This window comes from Lasioglossum baleicum, chromosome 4, assembly GCF_051020765.1.
Source record: "Lasioglossum baleicum chromosome 4, iyLasBale1, whole genome shotgun sequence".
NCBI lineage: Eukaryota > Metazoa > Arthropoda > Insecta > Hymenoptera > Halictidae > Lasioglossum > Lasioglossum baleicum.
The window spans coordinates 6,345,970-6,369,184 of record NC_134932.1 but is presented as its reverse complement, the minus strand read 5'-3'; the positions used below and the strand labels follow the sequence as shown (position 1 = coordinate 6,369,184).

The 23,215-nt window shown below is 48.4% G+C and overlaps 1 protein-coding gene across 4 annotated transcripts in view; it reads left to right on the top strand.

The window, feature by feature from the left end:
* The window catches only part of LOC143207871 (uncharacterized), a 420,173-nt gene extending 399,249 nt beyond the window's left edge, over positions 1–20,924 (top strand). For all 4 annotated transcript variants that reach the window (XM_076421726.1, XM_076421728.1, XM_076421729.1 and 1 more), the window contains 9 exons: positions 11,213–15,253; positions 15,660–15,974; positions 16,071–16,143; positions 16,372–16,784; positions 16,949–18,919; positions 19,006–19,128; positions 19,270–19,436; positions 19,519–19,733; positions 19,863–20,924. In XM_076421726.1, the coding sequence (XP_076277841.1) occupies positions 11,231–15,253; positions 15,660–15,974; positions 16,071–16,143; positions 16,372–16,784; positions 16,949–18,919; positions 19,006–19,128; positions 19,270–19,436; positions 19,519–19,733; positions 19,863–20,284 (7,722 nt within the window). In that variant the 5' untranslated portion in view covers positions 11,213–11,230 and the 3' untranslated portion in view covers positions 20,285–20,924. The remainder of the gene's footprint in view (positions 1–11,212; positions 15,254–15,659; positions 15,975–16,070; positions 16,144–16,371; positions 16,785–16,948; positions 18,920–19,005; positions 19,129–19,269; positions 19,437–19,518; positions 19,734–19,862) is intronic.
* The last annotated feature ends 2,291 nt before the right edge of the window (positions 20,925–23,215 follow it).

Genomic DNA, 23,215 nt, shown 5'->3' with positions numbered 1-23,215 from the left:
ATACATTAATCAATCAATCAATCATGATTAAAATTTTAATCGATTAATGCCCAACTCTGCAACAGAGCGTCGATTTTCTATTCACATTAGTGAAACTGTCATCTTTATCGAAAAATCATGCCGCTTCAACTTTTCCATTATCGATTGAAAATGTTTGTGTTGCCCGAAAAATGTACTGAAATCATTTATTCTGTCACTCTCGTATTTATGCAGCGCGTACAATATTCGTAACAATACGATCGACAGAATGCCTCGTGTGCCGTTTATTTTTGATGAGATGGTAGATTACACACGTTTAAAACATTAAACGATAATGCGCGTAATATTTAAACAATGTAATCAATGTTTGCGGTATTCTGTTTTTTGAAAAAACGTTCTCCGATTTTTCAGTTTAATATTTCACCCACAGAGGACGCTCATATATGATTCATGATGTAATATATTATATTAAAAGCACTGAAGTGCCATGGATATTTTCGGAAACTCGAGTAGACACATGTATGTTTTACCAGTTACGAAAAGGTTGAATAAAAATACTGTAAATTAATCAATTCGTGAAAAGTGGAACTGAAGAATGTCAGCCTCGTGCGTTTATTATTCGATTACCGCGCTGTTTTTAACGAATGCTTTCAATCTTTCGAATAAAATTAAATAACATTTATATGAATAGAAGAACGTTTCACACTTCGCTCCACCACCGAAGTGGAAGCTGAAATTAAGTAAAATACTTTCGACCAGGTTTTCGCGTAGGAAATCAAATTATCGAGATTACATTATTCGTTTGGACGTGTATTAAGAGCCGCATTATACTTTGATACTTCCCGAACATTCCGGATTCGACCTGTCGTACGAGTTTTTTTAAAAAGACGTGATTATGATTCGCGACCTGATCGCTCGTCGAATATTAATCAGCAGACTACAGATCTTTATGCAAAATAAAGTCTTGTGCATCGACTACAACAAACAGAAGTTACATAAAAATTGATTTGCTACTCCTAATATATTACTATAATATTCTTAAATTCTTTTAATGTCGTCTATTAATAATCAGCGTTGAGATTAAGTTTAACTTACTGACTGTTCTGAGGCATTGTAAAAGATTAAGGGACGAAATGTACACGAAAACCAAACTGAACAAGATAAAGTTTAATAATCAGCGTCGACGGCACCGAAATGTAACCGTGAACAGTCGTTCATCTGAATCGACATGTTCAATCCATACTCTGGTTCCATAGTCTGCAGATTTTGTCCCATTTTCTCCATCCTCGGTCCTTCCATAATATTTTCGAACAACGATATCACCGCCCACGCAGCGTCTGAGGAAAACTGATTTTCCCCTGGCAGAGCCGGCCGGTATATTTGTCCACGGAAACATGGCGTCGGATGTATCGTTTTTCTCACGACCAGCATGCAACAAAATAATCCATTTAACGGATTCCTGTTTCCAGGTTGCTGCCCACGCATCGATTCCCATGATATCGGCGGCCGATAGAGCTTCCTACGCGCGTACGCGTAAATTAGTTGGGGCTCGATTAGCCACGATCGACTGGCTCTGAAACCGAGTCGACATTTAACGTCCGTGACATATGCGGAGAATTATCGGCGAAGATATTTTACCGATACCATCTGCGCTCGCGGCTTTGCGCGAAAGGATTCAATGATTTTCGCAAGTCCCTCGCATTCCTCAAAAACCGACGCGTCCCCGTCATTTCTCCGAAAATTCGCGACGAGAAATATTCAGTAAATTTCTTCTTCAATTGTGAATCGTATCGCCAAGGACATTCGCCATTCAGACTGTCTTAATTTATGCGACTGCAGTTATCGCTCATTCTAAAATGACGCACAGCGAAGTATATTTTGAGAAAACGCCAAGCGATAAAGCGAGAATTATCTTATTAGCGTAATTTTAAAGCGAAGAGCCAAAGGTCGTTTGGTTTACATACTTTGGAAATGTCAAGGCGATCGATCCGAAAAATACCGTTTCGAAGATAAACACGTTTAAAGCTGTTTGTGCAGTTTCAGCATTGTACGTACATACATTACAACTTTGTCATTTTGCCAGATTTTATGCATTTAAAATGTTGTGCAAAACGCATTGAAGTTTTTTCACCTAATACGAGTTTCGAAGTTTATTGAAGACAGGTCTTGGAAGTTGAAGACGGTTAAAGTTCTTGCGCATCAGAGAGTATCACTCGGGGAAGCTCGGTCGCGTTCATAAGACATTTCTGTTCTTCAAATTCCATTTCCCATGATTCGATTGGTCCCTTCCTCGACCGGCGAAGTTCCCAGTGGTTTGCTCGCTTTGATCACCGGCTTTTTTCCCGTGTTTGGCTTCCCTGACCTTATTCCGGCTTGCCGGTTGAACAGACTGGCGATATCTATCTATCTGCTCGCTTGCACCTCGTTTTTACCGCCCCCGGGAAAATTGTTTACAACTGGCCGGATTATGAAATATTACCGTTGTCGTGGAGCTAGGAAAGTCGTTGCGAAAGCCCATTACGAAACACTACCGGCTCGGGTTTAATGGACAATGAGTGATCTTGAATAATGATTGCGATACTTCGGTCTGTCCGCTTTCCATAGCCGAGGTTCGAGCACCGATCGAAGATGTTCACCTCGTTTCCCATGCAACACGGTCTATCTCGCGAGCAAATTTTCTCCTCAAATTGGAAACAACGTTGTTTCCTCGATCGCAAACTCATTTTTTATTCCAGTCAATCGATCCTCAACTTCTCCACGCCAGTGTCTCGAAAGCGACTTCCGCGATAGGATTGACAAGTTAACTAGTCGTCGATGGTGAGCGATCACTCTCGCTTAGAACACGGCGAAACTCATTTGTCTTAACCTTTCATGAGCCAGACCGCCATTTTTATCTTCGTCGCCTCGTGGTCTGCCCGGCAACCAAAATGCGCGTTACGTTCGTCCGGCTGTCGCGGTTTCGGTTCATTACTCGCGAACCAAGTCATACTTAGCGTGTGTTACACGGTTGTTAGTACGTAATAATTCAAAATCTCCGACACGCCGAGCTCCGAGTACTTTCACTACTCGTATTTGAAACTACAATGGACTCGAAGTCGAGCAGAAACTTTCTTCGACAACCACCGAGGCAATACCGTGCAAGCTGATCTCTTTTCAAGTTTAGGTTCTACTTTCTAGAATTTCGATTTTGGAACTCGTCGCGATTCGAAACTTTCTTCGGCAACTGTCGAGGCTCTATTTCTATAAGCCAACCTCTTTTCGTTTGTCCCGTTATGTTCCGCTATGAACAACTTCGAGGAACGATTAAAAACTCGACCGGCGAATGCCGCCAGTGCGTGATAAATTTTGGCGAATAACCCACCCGCGAAGGATCCGAGGAAAACACGAGAAGAATTATGATCGAAGATCGTATAACCAAGAAATATAATCTCATACAAACTACGAGTGACACGAATGCGCGAGATCGATGGGCATAAATCTGACGAGTTTGCCGCGTTCAGACCAGATTCTCTACCGGCGCGCTTTTTCCTTCGTACTTCCTTAAGCTTCCAAGGATCGAGATTTATCAAATTAAATGCCCAAGAGAATCCGTTCTTCATTTTTCGCCGCATCTTCTACCCGCGCGCCTTCCGGTTCTTCTAGCCGCTGTAGGTCAAACTCTATTATGGCTTTGCCGCGAGCGCTTTCCGATCGATTCTTACCCCCTCGGCCTTTGTTACAGCCACGTGTACCTTACAAGGTAACCCATTATTAACTTACTGCTTTCAAACTTTGACGGCGATACTAAATGCGGGTTCATTCTCGCTCTATTTTTCATCATTTCGAGACCGCGACAAAGTCTCGTAACCGGAAACTAAAGAAACAGATGTCGATTCATCAGCATTATGAACAACTTAGATTCTACCAGGCAGGCCAAATTATCATTTTTATCAAGCCAAATAAGATGATCTTAAGATAAGGTTCCTTCTGTTATATAATCATACAACTCCAGATTGAAAAAGAAATATATAAAAAGAAACTTTTTAAAAACCACGCTTATATTAAAATGCACTATAAAGAAGAAAATAATTTTTTTAGACATTAGTGACTATAAATAAAAGCGTGGAGCGCTAAATTATGTTGACGTAATCTTCGTGGGCGCTCCACGCTTTTATTTATAGTCACTAATGTCTAGAAAAATTATTTTCTCCTTTTTAATGCATTTTAATATAAGCGTGGTTTTTAAAAAGTTCTTTATTTTTTACTTTTTAGTCTTTTTTAAATGGAACGCAAGATATAGTAATACTGGTATGAAATAGTAGTGGGGATGAGTCGGAGTGGGAACGCGTAGCGGAGTAGGGAGCGCTGGCGCGCGGAGTGGGGATCGCTGAACGCGATCACGTACTACCGAGAGTCGCTCGACGAGGTGTGACGGTTAACATTAAAATTTTTTTCTCCTGAACGCACAGTTTTGTAAAAAAATTTGTTTTTTAATATTGCGTTGTCATCCAGTTCTGAGCTATGTTTAAAGTTTCAAGTCTCTAGCTCATCGGCGAGTGGTTTAAAATTCGATCACAAGGTTTGACGCATACAACAACAACAACGACAACTCGGCAAGCTAATATAAGCGTGATAAAAATTGTTTTCCATTTGAGATGTAGTTCTACAAAAGCAATATAAATGTAGCAACCAGGTGGACCCTGCGGGACCGTCGAACAAAACCGTACCGGCACTGTACCAGCGAATCCGATAATTCATTTTACGATAAATTAGAGTCACGAACTACTCGTTCACCCGTGAGATGATCCCCGCGGTACTACATTTCTGCTATAAACGACATATCGAAGACCGACACACTGTCGCTAACTGCGTGACAATTACAGCGGCGACTGGTGACCCGTAACGTTTCCGGTACCAATCACATTTCGCTGGAATTCAATCGGATCCGGGTGAAAACACTTCGAACGCGTCTAGTGTGTAAAACCAGGAGCAGATGGAATTTCCTGATACAAGATCAGCATTAGCCCAATCGAGTCCGTTTTGGCAGTCCAGCAATCAAAGCAGTTCGCGCGGTGCGGCGCGCGTCGTCGTCAAAGGAGACTCTAAAGAAGCTTTGGATCTTTGATCATGCTAACAACGCTTTTTCAGACTATTCGTAGTTCAAACCTCTGCCCGCCCCCTCACTAGCAATAAAACTAATGCGGGCGAGGACTAGCGTGCACCAGTAGCTCGCGTGTGCATGTGTATACCGAAGTGTAGAAAGGGCTGAACCCTGTTCGAGGGGAAAGAGGAAAGGAAGGGGACGAAGTGCGACAAAGAGGTGGCGAGAGAGGATGTGGGAGGATGAGGGGCGAGAAGATAGAGGGACGAGCACGACTGACCCACTCCACCTTGGCATCCACTCTCATCCGTTCTCGCAACAAACGCATCCGTACCTCAAACAAGCGGCCACCATGGCCGACGACGACACCCTCTCCGCCACTTCACGGTCGTTCGCACCGCACTCTCTGTCTCTCACATCTTCCATCGACTGACAACCCAACCATCCCCCTTTCCTGTCGCCTAACCACCCCGGGCCCGGTTCGATCCCACGCTTTTATGGAACCGCCGACAACCCTCGTCGGCGAAATGTTAATCCTCGAACTGTCTTCGTGTGCCCGGGAAGAGAGCCCAGTCGATGGTTCCCGGGGATTTGCGATTTTTATCGAGGGCTCGACGCGACGCGGCGCGTGTTCGACGCCAGATACCCGGCGAAATTCTCGCAAGACTCGTTCCTCTTTTCCGACGAAATGCAGATCGGATTAACTCTTTGCTCTGGCGACGTCGCGGATATCCCTTGTTTGCCATACACGGGGGGGATCGAGACAGATGAAACTGAATCGAATGTGTATGTAAAATCTTCGGCATAGAGATCCATCTAGTCGAAACTTGTGATACAGTCACTAATGGGCCTTTTCTACAAAACAGATGGAATTCAAAAATGTTCGTGTTATGAAATAGATTAAAACTATTATAACTTTATGTAAACCTCTGACTACTTCGCTCAAACACCAGTAGTACACTGAGAAAAAAAGTAGTTACTTCAATAACACGCGTGTTATTGTAATTTTTTTACTTCGATGAATATCAATGTATTCTTTTCAATAGTATGAAATTTAGAAGCAAATCGTGATGTATTTGAATTGTCTATCATGAAATGATTGAAAATATTATTCGATTCAATACCGTACATTATTATTCGTAATATTTCTCTTTTTCCTTCAATCAGATATGTTGGTAAAAAAATTTGAGAAATGTATTGATTTATACTGGAATTGCTTTGAGGCCATATCTTATTTTTTTGAAAACATTGATGTCAAGCTATTCGCTTATATGATTGGCGGAAATGAGTTTTGCTATTGAAATTCAATAGTATTAAATATTAAAATAAGTTCATATGATATTGGCACTATTCAATAGTACATCTTATTGAATCAACATATATTTTTTTTGTTTCGACAGGATTTCTTTCTCAGTGTACCAAATCCCCAAGAGAACCCTCACAATATGGAGATCCAAATTCAAATTTCCTTGAAAATACAAGTTCATTAGATCCAGCCCGTTCCGCTCTAACGCCAGAAAAGCGCCATCATCGATTATCAGCTTTGGGCTTCAAAAGCCGCGGCAGACGAGAAAGTGGAAAAAGAAATTTCCCTCTTCTCGGTTTCCCGAACGACGGTATCGGAGGAGAATACGAGAGCGGCGACGTGAAGGAAATGTATTTCGGTTCGAACTGGCGGTGGCGGCGGCTGTTCATTGGATTCGGGGCATGCAGCCTGGGCAAAAAGTTTACCCGAAGACGTATGTTCGTCGCGCGACTAGGCGTCTACCGGCTCTCCCCGGTTGAACCAGTTCCCCAGCAGCCATTTAAGCCGCGGCTTAACCTGGCTTAAAGCGTTGCCTGGGCCCTCGTCTCATACTTCCGCGACGTTCCGTTGCCTGACCGTTGCAGCGCGGCTTTTAATCGAGCCCTACCGGATTATCTCGACTCGCGATCCTCGGATCACCGTCCAAAGCACTCGACATTTATATTCCGCGTTCGAACGATACGCGTCGGGGAGACCCTTCTTTCCTGATCCTTGAAACACCGTGATCCTGCAGGAACACTGTACTCGCGACTCACGTCGGTTCTCTAAACTTATTACGTTCCTCCAGTTCTCGAGGAATTTCAGTTATCAAAAATTGTAGAAATATTTAAACTGTGGAATTTCGTACATTCGTAGTTGTACAAGTAACCGACGGGTTCTAATAATAGAACCCAGTAATAACAATTCACTGTAGCCTGTTTCGTGCCTCATAAAAGTGGTTGATGAAGGCAAAATAGCTGTGGAAAGTTCCGCAAACCTGCTCCCTTTCAAGCAAGATGAACTAGAATAATTACCCACGCGACGAACACACTGAAGAAGCAGTGAAATTAAACGCGCGTAAAAAGTTACGCACTATCTACACTCAAATTAGAACTAATGGCGAGAAACACTGCTTGTTTAAACGAGTCCCGAGCACGATTCGAGACAGTGTTTGTACACATATTTCTGCCTCCCGTTCAAATGGAAAACAGGAGAGCGTCTGCGGCGAAAGTTTCATTAGCTTTGTTGTAAAAGAGCGCACTCGCGCAGCACACAATCATGTGTGATTGTGGAACATCAAAATTACACGACAGGATAGAAGGTGCAAACAACGTGTGTACTTTTAGGTCCGTTTATTTCTTGAATGTCTTCCGCGACAATAAGGAACTTTTGAAACACCTCTCCTTTGTTTAGCGTGTTGGGAAAAATTGGAAATGTCTTCGAGCAATATTTGATGACCGGGACTTGCTCAACGCGAACATTCCTGGATCGAAACCGACGTTTTCAGAATTTTTCGTATTACTGTCGAGATCCTGGACCGTCTTTGGCTACGAGCATTCGAACCGCCCGAGGTTCCCGGGGAACCACACGCGCTCCGAAGATTTGGTTAGCTGGAAGATTTCCTGTTTAACTTACTCGACATAATATTTGGCTTCCCAGACTTCCCGGTTCCAAAGATTTTGAACTTCCCACGAAGTTTCGGCACTCGCGATATCCTCCAAGTTCCTGGGAACTCCGGGAATTCAGCCTGTGCTCCAAGCATTTCGCTGTTTTTGAGGTCACGATTAACAAATTTGACGATCTCCGAACTAATTTCGACCAGCCAAGTTTATTGTCGCGCCACATTGTGAACAATGCGAGCATTATACTGTGACCGAAATGTTGAACATATACTTCATGAAAGTAATTTATTATAAATAAAATTGTTTGGAAGTGTCTTTGCGATAAAAGACTCGAAGGAAACTAGAAAAATATTCATTACGGAATGATTAAATAACTTGGGTGCTGAACGCAAATAAACTTTCAAACTTTTTTCATTTATTTTCCCGCAGAAGTCGTACCAAAATCGAGGAGAAACCAGACAGGTTGAGACTTCGCGGTGCCCTGTCCCGATTCATAAATAAAAAATAAATCTTGTAGAACTTCAATTTCATAATTTCGGTATAATTATCTTAATTGGGTATTCGGTTAGGTCGAAACACTTGCAGATCGAGTTATAATGGAATCTCCTATCTTTCGATATTCCAGGCCGAAGAATGAATAGGTATATTGCAGGGCTGATGGATTTCCAGAGACCCTTTATCGAATTCAACAAGCGAGAATTCCCGAAAGATCTGATTTCTCCGGAGACTAGCCGAGGAAAGAGGAGATCAGATTGACCGAGGAGATCGTCCGAGAATTGGGAGGGTCTGATACCCTCACTTTTGAGCACCCTCCTTTAATTGTCGTGGACTTGTCCAATTACCGGTCAATACCTTCTTCCATCGAGCACGGAACCGTCCGAAGCAAACCGAATCTTCCTGGCAATAATATCAACATGCGGAGCACGTTCGTCCCGATCTTAGATCCTTGCATTGCAAAAATCAATCACTTTTGCTAGCAAATGCCTCTTCAGAGCGACATTTACGCTTTCAAAGGTACATCACAAGCCACAATTTCTTCCAGAACAATATTTTGTTTTATATCCTTCGTCCTCGTAGATCAGGAACGAGAACACAGCATTTTCCAGGAGCAATTCCACGAGGAAGTCGCCTGGTCATCCTTAAAGGCATTACAGTTTCCACGGTCGAATACCTCGCGATCCACGAGCCCAGCCCGTCGAATCAGCCCCGGCGCTCTCGGTCGCGGCCACTAAAATAGCAATATTTATCGCGAATCTTATCGGCGTGCCCTTTCGCATTTCGCCGTCCCGAATCCAGCCATAAAACGTGATTCCTCGCGTTTCTATCCGATCGGATCCCGGGTCCCTTTAATCCAGAAACACATCGGCCACTGCTTTAGCCCGGATATTTATTACCGGGAGCGTTATCGAATGGCTGGCCATGCCCGAAACCGTGAGAACTCCAGTTAACCGTTTCACTCGATCGTACGACACACCATGATTCCGTCGACTCTCCGTCTCTGTGTCGGTGTGTGCGCGCGGGGTGTTTATGTTTTCTCATTGCTTCCAACTGCTCTTTGCCATCTATCTGGTAAAAGTTAGGTATACGATACATTCTCCGAAACCCACGGTACGAATTAAAGCAAAATTTCGAGCCACCTATTCCCGGCGGCGCGAATTAATGCAACTTCCTAATACGTGCGTGCGAAAGGGGGTGGAGAGCGTGAAAGGGAATGGAATAGTTCGGGAACGAAACGAACGGGAGAGAAGAAGGACTGGTGGATCGTGGAAGAAGGACGGAGGAAAGAGGGGCTGGTTCGAGAAGGAAGGGCCTTTGACTCGCTCACGAAGGGGACCGAAGCAACCCCTTAGCCTCGGTCTACAAGGGTGCGCGATATTGATTCTCGCCTGGCGCTCGACACCGACGACGCTCGTCGTCGTCTCCATCGTCGTCGTCGTCTACCATCTACCTGTGTGCCACCATGGAGCCTGGTTGTCTACCGCGCGTCGTTTTACCACGGTGCACACGCAGACGGTGGCTCGTTGCACGTCTCAATGAGCCACGACACGATCGAGCCATCGCGACGCGGCTCAGGAACCGCCGCTGTCTCTCCTCTTCCTTATCCGCCCGTGATAACCGATAACGATCGCCGCTCGAGTGGCTGCTCGCCGCGAGGATAAGCATCTCCGGCGCCTTTCGATATCCGGACACCGACCGGCAAACCATTTGATAGGGAATCGACGTCGAGATCCCCGTGACAACGGTGAATCTCGATAACTGACGATCCACCTTACTCCGGATTCGTATAAAGCGATGCTCCGGTCTCGAACTCTGTTAACGATCGATCCTTGAGTGATTTATACGGTTCAACGTCGGTTTTACCGACGTTCCTAGGTTTAGCAACGCGGCGATGGGGCTCTACCATGCGCTAATCCGGGGAATGTCATTTCTGGTCTATAGATTGATTCATTACTGAAATACTGCTACCGTTTAGTCCGTGCTTCTTCGAATTAGTCAGCGGAATTCGCATAAACATCGGCGCAATCACCGTAATTCGTAATATTTCGCTGGTGGTCCCCGAAGGTCCTCAGGAAGTTGCGTTTAATTGAGCTACGAGGAGGGGGTTTCTCTATCAATCTCGGCCATTTAGAGCCGTAACTGGACGTCATCGGAGTCGCTGAACAATTCCGCTTTGTTCCTCTCGGCAGGTTGCTCCGCCGCTTCTCGGGATGATCTTATCTTTCACGGTGCATCGTGGCCCAACGAGATTAATAACGCGAGATCGCGCTGCCTCGCAGTTCAAGTCGCTCGCTCGAGAAAATAGGGGCAATAAGAGGGTGGAGGGGCGAGCGGGGAGGAGAAACGGAGAGAGATAGAGAGGTAGAGAGCGAGGGAAGCACGGCTAGCACCAGACAAATACAAGACAATGAAGATTAATGTTTCGCCCCGGTTCCATGGCCGACGTGGTAGCCAACAGCACCGTGTGAACCGGGTTTTCGGTACTCTACACCGACGCTTGTCCATGTTCCTGCGGTTTCGTCGGGGATTCTCGCGTTTGAACAGTTTCATCGACTTTGTCTCCGTTTTCTATAAACAATCTTACGTTGTCCCGTAGAAAAAGTATATAATGTGACGGACTTCCGCAGGTCTGGTTTTCGGTGTACCTTTGGGACCGGATTCCAGACCTTTTGGCGGTTTATATTTATGTTTAAGCGTTGGTAATATATGTGGATCGCATTCGTTGACAAGGGACGTTTCTAATTGCAGATCAGCAGTCGGCGTGACATGGATGTGAGCTTCACGAACGTATTAGAGGGGGCTCGCCAGTTCTTCCAGGGACTGCCCGTACCGAGTACAGGTGGTGCGGCCGCATCAGCGGATCACAATCTCGCGACATCAACGAGTACCGCCTCGTCCACGTCGGCGTCGCACGACCATGGCACCGCTTCTCCGTCGCCAGCAGCACCGCCAGCCCCGCCAGCACCACCGCCACTATCGTTACCGTCGCAATCGGCTTCGGGCAGTAGCAACAGCAATAGCAACAGTAGCAGCAACGCTACCAACGACCCGGAAACGAGTCGATACCCCAACAGCGATGTCCGGCCGTCCTCCGCGGAGACCGGCGGCGCGTCCAGTTCCAACAGTTTTTGGAGTCCATCGGTGGAGCCGTATCCCCCGCAACCAACGAGAGTCGAAGTCCCAGACACGAGGCCGGGCGACGATGGATCGTCCATGGAGGCCAGCTCGTCGTCCTCGAACACGATCACGTTAACCGAGATGCAGCCGTCAAGCAACCGAGCCTCCGCGTCGAACTTCCCCCCGAAACAGTCGTCCTCGTTATCGTCGTCGTCGTCGTTGTCGAAGGAACATCCGCAACCGACGACGACGACGAGTACCGACACGAGTTCGCCGCACCTGCACCAGATGCAACCGCCACAGCAACCGACGTCCCCCGGTCCGGTGTACCAGCAGCTGAACACCGTCTCTAGAACGTCCTTCTCCACCGCGGAAATACTCGCCTCGTCGCATCAGACGAGCTACCAGACTGCCAACGAGCGACAACCGCCGCCGAATGCGTCCGTTGTAGCGCAGAGAACTCAGTACTACCCCCGCTACCATCATCCGGACATCACGAAGAGCGCGCCGGTCCCGTTCAGCCAGAACTCGATCTACCAGTCGGCCAGCGTGCCCGCGGTGACGTCCTTGGGGAACGTCCAGCCAGCCACGAGGCCAACGCCGATGGAGCAACCCCATGTCTCCAGCGTCACCGGCCAAGGACACGGTCTGGAGCAAAGGGTGCCGAGCTCGTACGGCAACCCCGCGGCTCCGACGAGCGCAGCCTCGATCTACGGATCGCCCTCGACCCAGAGCTATCGTCCGTTGCAGCATCAACCGCAGAATCGATCGAGTTCGTCGAGCAATCCGACAGACAGGCCGTTGCACGCGGAGAGATCGCACTCGTCCCGCGTGTCCTCGTCTCCGTCCTGCTCGTCGGTGAACCCGTGCAGCCCGCGGCACGGCGGCAGCTTGAGTCACATTCCTTCGCCGTCGTCGGCGTCGTCGTCGTCGCAGAATCTTCCGGCGCACATTCCATCGTCGCATCTGCCGTCCGCGGCTGGCAACGCAGCGGCCCATCGTACTCAACAGCAACAACCGCAGCAATCGTCCACCCAGATGCAACACCAACAACAGCTCCAGCAACACCAACAACAGCAACAGCTTTCTAGTCGAATAAACGCGTCCCCGCATTCGATCGGCGCCAGCGCATACCGTATGGTCGTTCACGGGACACCAGCGTCCTCGTCCTCCTCCTCTGCCTCCTCGTCCTCTAATCAAATGCCACCGCCGCCAGCGTTAAGCGGTTATCATCCTGTTGCTTCTCCCCATGACGCTCCTCATCACGCCGCTCCGTCACCGCACAGACAATCTCCTCACGTGTCCACCCTGCACAATCCTCACGCCTCTCCTCATCACGCTCCATCTCCCCACAGCAGCTTCCAGCCCCATTCGCCGACGTATCCACCGCCGCCGCCACCCCCAGCCACGTCCACTCCTCACTCGTACAGCCTTCCAATTACGTCGCAACACTACCAACCGAACACCAGTTACGCCGGTAACCTGTACGCGCTGCCGCCACAGTCTTCGTATCATTCCTTCCAAAAGAATCCCCAACCGCAACCGCCGCCGCCGCCGCACTCGCAGGCAAGCTATTACCCGCAATCGAGTCGATCTCAAGGACAACCGTACGTACAACCGATGCCGATACCCGGCCCGGCTCAATCGATCTGCTCCGGAACCGGAAACACCAATGGCCCCGGCTACCATCAGAGCAAACCGGTGACGTACAACGGCGTCGATCCGAAGAGGAGCTCGATGGAGGTGCCGTATGCCTCGTATCGATCCCCGTTGCCGTCCGTTCAAAGGACCAATACGCATAATCTTCCTCCGATCGCCGCAGTCTCGTCCTATCATTCCAACAGAAGGGAGCCGACCGCGAGCAAAGCTCAACCAATGCAAAGACCACGTGGATACCAACCGGGCGGGCCGATCAAAGTTGCGGTGGTCACGAATCTCACTTCCTCGATGGCCACGCCTCAACGAGTCGCCGAATATCCGACGACGATGCCCAGCATGAATCACGCGATCCCGGTGAACGGACGAACCACCACGGCCACGAATTCCTCGTACAGCAGGTACGCGAGCCAACACGGCTACCCGACCTACGCCACCACGACGGCGCCCAGTCACCAGGGCAGCAATTCCTCGAGCACCACGGTCACCTCGATCGGGGTCGCCGCGAGATCTTCCGTTCCGCCGGTCAGCACGATGCACGCCTATCAAACGGCGGACGCGAGTCGCACGGGATCCTCCTACCACCACCAGCCCGTCAGGGCTACCGACGACTACGGGTACAAGGAGTATTCCTATCAGAACTCCTCCACGTCGACGGCCCAGTCCAGCGTAGCCTCGAACATAGTCACTCCGTCGCCGCAAACGAACGGTGTCCGGAAGAGGGAGTCACCGTTGGACTTGTCCGTGAAGACCGTGAAGACGTCCGCCGATTCTACCGCTCAAGACGACATCGAGACGGCCACGGAGAAGCACGTGAGCAGCTCCACGGTGATCTCGTCGAGGAGTAACGGATCCAGAAGCATGCTACCGCCGCCTGTCCAAACCACGCCGCAACCGGCCTCGTATCCCACGTTCGACAATCGGTTGTCGAGCAACAGCGGCAGGGGTATTCAAACGACTAGCGGGCAGATCCGCGCGTCCACGCCGCAAACGGTTTGCGCGCCGAAGGTCGACTTCCTGCCGGACTTCAATTCCGCGCCGCTGCGTCACCACCACGGGCAATCGCACGAGAATACTTTTCAGCGAAGGAGCTCGGCACAACAGCTGTACGCTCCGCCCCCGCAGTCTCTCTCCTCGCAGCATCCTAATAATACCGCTCCACTGCCCCACATGTCCTCGTTCAAGAAGTCTTCACTGCCCACCGCGCAGGTGTACGATGCCGTGACAGCGACAGCACCACCACCGCCGGTACCGTCATCCTCATATCTGGTGACCAACGAGTCCAGGTCCTCGAGGTATCCTCCGCCGATGGTGGACCCGGCCAGGATGGGACACACCGGCCTGCCGATCCACGACTACCCAGCCGAGGCCAAGTACTACATGGACAGCAGGAACAAATTCGGACAACTGCCGCCTCCTCAGAGGGACCGGACGCCGACAAAGAGATCCGGGGACGCGATCTACGCAGCCGCGGTGCCGCACAAACAACCCAGACTCGACGATTGGTTTCACAAGAGACTGTCCACCGCGAAGGCGATGCACGAGCAACAAAAGAGGCAAGAGATGAACCTGTCGGTTCCCCTGCCCAACGGAACTCTGGTCGCGCCTAACACCTACGAGCAAAGGTCGGACAACGGGTACTCGTCGTCCGAGTCCTCGCGATACCAGCAAGCCTACTGTGATAAGAGAAGCTACGCCGAGCCTAAGGTCACCCATAGTTCGCTATCGTACAGTCATCCCTCCGTCGCGAAACCTGTCAACGTGCATTCTTTGCCGCAACAACTGAACGCCAGCCAATCCGCGTACTCCAGCTACCGACAGGCCCAGAAAATGGGTCCGCCCCCGGGAGGAACCTCCACCGGACAACCCGCCGAGCCGCCGAGCAACACCGGAGCCGACAAACGGGTGCTCAGCTTGCTGAGAAACAGTCTGGAGAACAAACAGCAAAGGGAGGAACAGATGAATAGTCAGCAGCCTATCCTGGCGAATCATAGTCAACAGAGTTTTCAGAATAAGGTACGCTTCGTCTATTGTCTACGATTTATTACTAGCAACGATCTACTTTTATCACTTTTAGAATATGGTGGAACACCTTAATTAAAACATATTTTGCTAATTTTGACTCCTTGTGTCTGAAGTAGACTGAACTCTGATGTCTTCTCCTAGAAAATATACAGTTATGCAGAGTATTTTAGTTAGTTTTATTGAGGAACAAGAAATATGAAAACGGAGTTAGGAAAAAAGAGTTAGAGAAATTAAGTTGTCTAGCATCTGTTGCAAATTTCTGTGCATCCTGTTGCAAATGTTGAATACGCGCGACGTACACCATGAACGAATTTGACAGTGTTTCGGCGGAAGATATCAGAGACGTCGAAAAGACCGATAGCTATCGGACTAACAGTTGGGTTCTCTATTCCCGAAGGTGGTCGCGCCGGTCGAGCCGAAAACAAACATCGGACGACACAACCTGTCACCGTTCACGGCGGCGAGCCTGCTGGAACGGAATAGCAATACGCCGCCCCATTACAAGTTCCATGTGCCGAGAGCCGTAGACTCGATCACTCAGGAGGCGCCCCGCAGCTTATACGCTTCGAGAGTAAATTCATCCGCGACGCTGCCTGGCAAGGAAGCACTCCTGGGACCTCGGGGAGCTGAGAATCAGATTCACCGTGACAAAGACGACGGGCTTGCCGCCATATTAGCCGCGAAGATCAGAACCAAAGCGGAACTTAAGCAGGTGAATAGGACTGACACGTTCTCCCACCTGTGACTCAATACTTGACACACACCGGCGCTTCTTCGTCGTCTGACAACCTGCTTTCGTCTGTTCCAGGTGGGAACCGGCCAATTCGCGAGCAAGCCGACCGCTGTACCCGCAGCTCAGGAACCGTCGACCACACCTAAAGGTACATAACACTTTATCGTAAATTCACTTTCTTTAAACTCGAGAGTACCTTCTCTCGCGCGTTCTCAATACCTTGTATTTTCTAGTTTACGATTTACCTCTTTTTCTTCTTCACTTTATACTGGAACATCCTTCTTGCTCGAGTTCTACGAACTCTTACGCGAAGTTCTTGTAGTAGTGTAAAATTATATGTACACGTTTCTTAGACTTTCTGTGTTTTCATTCGCAGAAACATTAGATAGCTCCGCTTCAACGTCCGGTCCCCAGTCATCAGCGGGCAGTCCTCCGAAGTTGACACGCGAGAAAGTAGCCTGTTTACCACCTCGAAGACGATTATTCTCGAGGACCGAAGATGAGAATACGCCGGTGGCTCCGACGGTACCTGTGCAAGCTTCTGCACCAGCGATTGCGTCCACGGTGCCAGCACGAGCCAGCGGTTTCAGAAGTTCCTCCGAGACGTCGGTGTTCGATTTCAGGGAGAGCGATTCCGAGGGCGAGATGCCGGTCCTCGAGCGGCAAACGCTCGAGGAGATGAGGAGGGACAGGAAACAGCTGTCCAAAGTACAACCACCTGTACCTCTGAACGACGCTATGTGCATGGGCATGACGTCCTCGTCGGATCTAGTGAAGATAGAGTTGAGGGTAAGTGGACGTTTAGCTTTCAATCTAGAGACTGGAGTCCTACGTCGAAGAATGAAATTGAAATTGACACATATTGTGTGTATGCAATGTGCTTTTTTCGAACTTTGTCAACTCAAGCCGCCCAGTTCTTACAGCGCACTAATGTCCCCAAAACCTGCCCCCAGGAGAACGAAAAGATCACGGAGGTGGACAACATGTGGTCCAGTGCTTGCGACAAGTTTATGGAACAGCTGCGTACCGGTGACGCCATGAAGAAACGTGGTCGCAAGAAGAAGACCAGCTGCACGGTGACCTCGAAGCTGGACGAGGCAGAGACCGACAACGACAAAGAGGCCGACTCTAACACGTCCTCGCAGATCAAGCCCGAGGACATCAAACAGGAGCTGCAGGACATCGAGTTGTCCTCGGACGTCAAAGAAGAGTTTCCGGAAACCAGTAAAGAAGATGAAACCTTGGAATCGAAGGACATCAAGGTAGAGGTGAAGGAAGAAGAGCCGGATGTCAGCAAGGATTTCGATAAAAACTTGAGCGACGACTCCGATGAAGTGCCGCTGATTCGAAGGACGAAGAAGATGAAGAAGGAGGACAGCGATTGCGAGGACGAGATAATATGCAGGAAGAGGAGAGTCGGTCGCGGCAGCAGGATAAAGTTGCAATCGTCCAGCGGTAGCGATTCGTCCAGCGAAGAGAGCGACGCTAGCACGGAGTTTGGTCATGGTTCCTCGGTTGCCGACAGGCTGCGAGCGAGGAAGCGGTCGTCCATCAACGGTACAGAGTCCGAAGGAATGAAACTGCGATCGAGGGACACGACACCGCACAAGGCTAAGGGGGAAAAGGAATCAAAATCGTCCAGTTCGAAGACCAGCTCCGGGTCTAAGAAGAGCAAACCGAAGCCTCTGTTTGGAGACGGCAGCGACTTCAGGCCCGGCTGGGAAGAGGAGGTTTACGTGTACAAAAAGTCGTTGAGGATGCCACCTAGGTTGATCACAGTATCAAAGCCGCCGAGGTTTCACAGGTTATCCACCTCGTTACCGGACTTGGATCCCGACTCCCCTGCTTTGTCCGTGTCCATGGACAGCACCGACGTGTGTCTCGACAGGAAGAAGATCGTGGACAGCGACCTGGAATCAAACTACAGCTTCAGCACCACAGGGCTTGGCCCGGGAAGCAAGATCGACGATGAGGAGGCTACCTCTTCTACGACGATCTCGTGTCCTGCGAAGACTACAAAGTGCAACAAGTCGGAGGCCAGCTCTATCGTCGATGTCCTCGCTCAGAAAGTCGGTACCAGTAGGAAAGAGCAGAAGAAGAAGCAGAAGGAGAAGGCGGAGAAAGGAAGCAACAAGCTGTTGCCGAAAGGTAGCAACGAACCGGAACTTCTTCCGACTCCGAGTCTGACGCCGTTGCTGGAGTCGACAAAGTTGCCGAAAGGCAAGTCTCCGAAGAAGGACTTGAAATCTCTGAAATCTTCACCCATCAAGGTGAGTGACTCGTTCCTCTTGGGTTACTTCCGCAAAGAAACGGTGAACAACTTCCGGGACACGTTCAAGAACAACCACGCCTTGCCGAACGAGTTCTCCACGCTGGTATTGAAGAGCAGAACGAGGACGGAGACGCGGGTGCTAAAGAAACAGGCGACCATCAGGGAAGTGTTCGGCGAAGAAAGACCCGCCTCGGCACCGCCAATGCAGAACCACGACGATACGTCGCAAGATGATGACTCGCAGACAGAAACGGTGGATAACACGTTGAGCAAGGCGAGGACGTTGAAGCAGAAGGTGGTCTCGCGGCTGAAGAGCGCCGGGATCCTGAGGAGTCACAAGGCGATCCTGAACTCGAAGCGACATCTGTTGATCGCGAAGAGGAGGAAGGATCTGCTCAAGTCGTTGGCGGAGAAGAAGCTGCAGAGTCTGAAGACGGAAGCGGAAGACGAAACGGCGCAGGAGGAGACCAACGACGCGAAAGAGACGGAGAACAACGAGTTGGACGACGAGACCAACGAATCGGAAGTTTCTAACAAAAAGAAGCACAAACTGCGGACCAGTCGACGAAAGTTCCGCTCCGGATTCGACTACGTTCGTAAGAAGAAGAAACCGTTGAAGAAGGATGAGACACTGCCTAAAGAAAGAAAAAGGGTACGTATTTATCATTGTGATGATTCAGTGTAAGTCTTTTCCGTCTGTACGAGGTACTGATGTTTCATGAGATATTTGTATTGCAGCAAGTATTGACGAGGCCCAATCCAGAATGTGTCGCAGACATCCAGTCGGAGATCAGAACTTGGGTGATCAAGAAGGGCGTCGGTGAAACGCTGTTACACAGAGCTGCCAGACTCGGCTATACGGTAAGACGTCCTTTTGAGTCTAGTCCCCTTAATTATTGTTTTATAAGAGCGTGGATGCTCTGTGAAAATGAAGACTTTCTGTAAAAAATTATACACAATACGGAAGTACATCTAAAAACTGAATACTCATTTTGCTTGTAGGATGTCACAGCCTACTGCTTGGAGAAGCTCAATAATGCACCGAGTCCCAAGGACAATGCAGGGTACACGCCTCTTCACGAAGCATGCTCGAAGGGTCATCTTGAGATCGCGAAATTATTGCTCGCGTACGGAGCAAACGCCAGCGAAAGTGCAAATGGAGGAATAAGGTAAATTATTGATTAATGTTTCCATTGATATTTGTCGAGTTTCGTGATTGTAACCAAATTATAACGTCTTATCTGGTTACAGGCCACTTCACGAGGCGGCGGAGAATGGTGCTACCGAATTAGTACGGCTATTACTTTCATATGGCGCTGATCCCCTATTGGCTACGTATTCGGGTCAGACTCCTCTGATGTTGGCTGCAGAGACGGATGCTTATTCGATTCTGGAGCAACATTTGGATGACATTCAGGGTCGAACGAGCACGCCATGGTCCTTCGGTGGACCGTCTTCTATTTTCGGTAATTATCCGACTTGGAATATCCTCATAACTATCTCTCACAGAAAGTATTCAATTAGAACCGCGAATAGTTTGAAAGAATCAGTTTGAATAAACACTAATAAATACGATATGAATAATTTTATTTCAGACCCCGAAGAAACCGGTTACAACCCCGTCGACAATCCTCCAATGGACAGTCCGGAACCCGAAGTAGACGAGATCGAGATGGAAATGAGCGACGTGAACTTGCCGGTTCTGTTCTCGTTGATCAACGATCCCGACAAATGGGTGCTGCTGCAGGATCTGATGACGGCTCTAAAGATAAAGAGCAGGGACGCTTTATTGCGTCAGGTGAACCCTAAAGCTCACGCGGGACCGCCGACGATCGCGCACCGTGACGTGATGAGGGAGTTAAAGCTCCAAGACTTTCTGGAGCAGTCAAGGTGCTGTCACCTGCTAAGCGGCGGCGAGAGGATCAACGTGCGAGCCTCGAAGGTGACGCTGATCAAGTACAACGACAAAGTGAGGTCCCTGTTGAACGTCGAGAAGGTGGTGATTAGCCTTAGGTGACAGGAGACCACGCTGGGGCAGTCGTCACCCCAGGCAAAACCGTCAACCTCCGCTGCGAAGGATGTCCCGAAGAAGGCGAAGACCTCGAGCTGCTCCTCAAAGAAGCAAGGTAGAACGCGTCAGGGTAATAAGACGTCCGATTGAACAATCGTTGAACGGACCTGTACAGGCGTAGAGATTCGAACGAGTTTCGTCGATTGTTTCCCCTCTCGTGGTCAACCGGAACACACACTTGAGACAGCCGACGGACACGTATCACGGTGTGAAGGGGCACGGGGTGGACATACGTAGCCGAGATCGAACAATGCGATCGACTAACAGCGAACTGTGACGCACTATTATTAGCAGTATTTATTGGAGAATATTCTATTCGTGTCTATTCGCAAGAACAGTGATATTTTATTAACTAGAGCCAAGCGCGATCGGGTCTGTAATTGTAACGCTTCTAGAGTTGAGGATTTTCGCTGTCGCCACAGAGATAGAAGCACGATATATCGTTCCTGTCCGAAGATTGTACGATACTATTGAATATTTAAGCGTTTAATCTCGAGTTAAGAGACCGTGAACAGTCCTCGCGAGGAGTCAGACCCGGAAGTAACCCGGGGCCGGTCGCGAGTAAAGAGACGACGTCGTCTAGAAATATTTTTTATCGCAACACGGATCCAGTGTGTATGTATGTGTGTGCGTGTGTGTGTACATGTCCACACGCTTCTTTTACCAAGCACGATCCACCTGATCGATGGAGGATCGCGCGATTCGTTGTTAGGCCAGCAGGAAAAAGGACGACGACCGTCGGAACGCAAACGTCGACTTGTCATCGGCTTTCACGTGTTACCACTTTGTTAGGTTTATTTTTTGTTTCTTCCTCTCCTCCTTCTCTGTCCCTTTTTGTACTGGGTAGTCAAGCGAGTTGATTAGCGAGTAAATCCGGTTATCAATGAAATCTTTACGTTGATCTAGGCTTAAGTAAGTGTTGATTAGTCGTTCGCGAAAGTGGAGCATTTATTTTCCTGTTTTCCGTTTACCTTTCTTTATCCTACTTTTTTCTTGTTGTATCTTTGGGATGTGCAATCTTGTTAGGCGATCCTACGAACGCGATCGATGGTCAATCCCGGGCTGGATAGAGAACGCGAAAGGATTAGGGAGATCTATAATATCGGACCGATTTGGTCACGGCAACGTGTCCATTGTGTGCAATAACTTTCGTTCAACTCGCGATTGACTCTCGAATCGGCAATTTCCGTTCGGTTGAAATCGTTTTGGAACTGACAGATGCGGTTCGGAACGCGTTCACTGTTGCTTGAGTTTGCTAATTGGCACCACCGCGTTGTTAATCGATGGCTCGCGAAATAGCAAGCGTGTTTCTGTTCCTTCGAAAATTTCTCACAGGAGTTAGCGAATTTCGTTATCTAGTTCAATTTTATTAATCGGTTACTTTTTTAAACGTAATTTCGGGATAATAGCGAATATGTTGTTTAAATGTGGCGGAATGGGGCGAGCACGTCGAGCAGTGAACGCGTTGAGTGGATCATCGACAGGAAGAACGATTTAGGAAATTTTCGCAAAACATTGACTTCCTGTTTCGGTGACACACTTCATCTCGATGTGGATGAACAAATTATATCAGCGTACTTAGACGTTCGTGTCTCGACGGAACGGCGCGTCAAAATCGAGGGGGAACGACAGCTCCGAGTGCCGCAAGCTTCTATGATTGTTGTTCGGTGAAAAGGCAGGCTTGCGCGTTTCATTTCACTCTGTATACAGATTTCAATTGTTATGATCAGTCTCAGGGAACTATCTCTATGCGTATTTTCGATATTCTGTGCGTTGTAGAAATTGGACAGAGACGCGACCAGGCATCGTCGATCAACAACGACGCGTTCATCCTCTCGATCAATTTTTGTCACGCGACGATGAACGTTCGCTGATGGAAAAATACATGAACGATACAATTCTCGATGCAACGTTATATGGCTAGAGTGAAAACAAAACATCCACTGTAACATCCCTAACTGGAGAACGAATCAACTCGAGCTCGGAGGGAGACATCGATGCCTGGCCGCTTACTCTGACTGTTTAATTTTATTTAGCTGACGATACGAGGGAATCTTGACGTGGACAGTGCAGTTTACATGTACATATACCTATTTTCGAACGAAACGATTCCGCGAACGTGTGTAACTCTACGCCCAAACCCGGTTCTCGTTGTAGCTCGTCGCTTCTGTGCAATTCTCTCTCGCGCGAGGATTGGCCAGATCATTCGGAGACTTTGCGAAAGGGACTAACTTGTGCGTACTGTGCGTAATTGTACCTTTCTCGAAATGTAAAGTAGATTGCATATACGATGTAAGTAGCGGAAAGAACGCACTGCAACACTAGTTCATAATAGCGTATGAAGAACACGTACACACTCCTGTGTAATTATAATATATGGCGTACGGAAGGGAAACCGCGTTTAGAAGGACTTGAAGGACATTGTAATTTTCAGTGAAACCGATTGAACAATAGACACGTGGAGATACGTATGTAGTATGTACATACTTCTCGCAATCTAGGGGCTATCGCAATTATTACCGCTACTGATTACTATTATTATTATAATTATTATTATTGTTATGATGATTATTATTATAATTATATAATTATTATTATATTATTATTATTATTATTATTATTGCTATTATTATTATTATTATTATTATTACTATTTAACACTACCGTCACAATAACTACGAGTACTACAAACTACCGCTGATGACTATTACTATCGCCACCAACAACTATCGCCACTACTGTCACCGAGTATCCGCTTTTTTTATTGTACGATATATACATAATAGCGAACTATTAATGTACATTTTCTTAGCTGTAAAACGTCTCCTCCATCACCAACACAACCACCACGACAATTCTCCTCTCCCCCCGATCCCC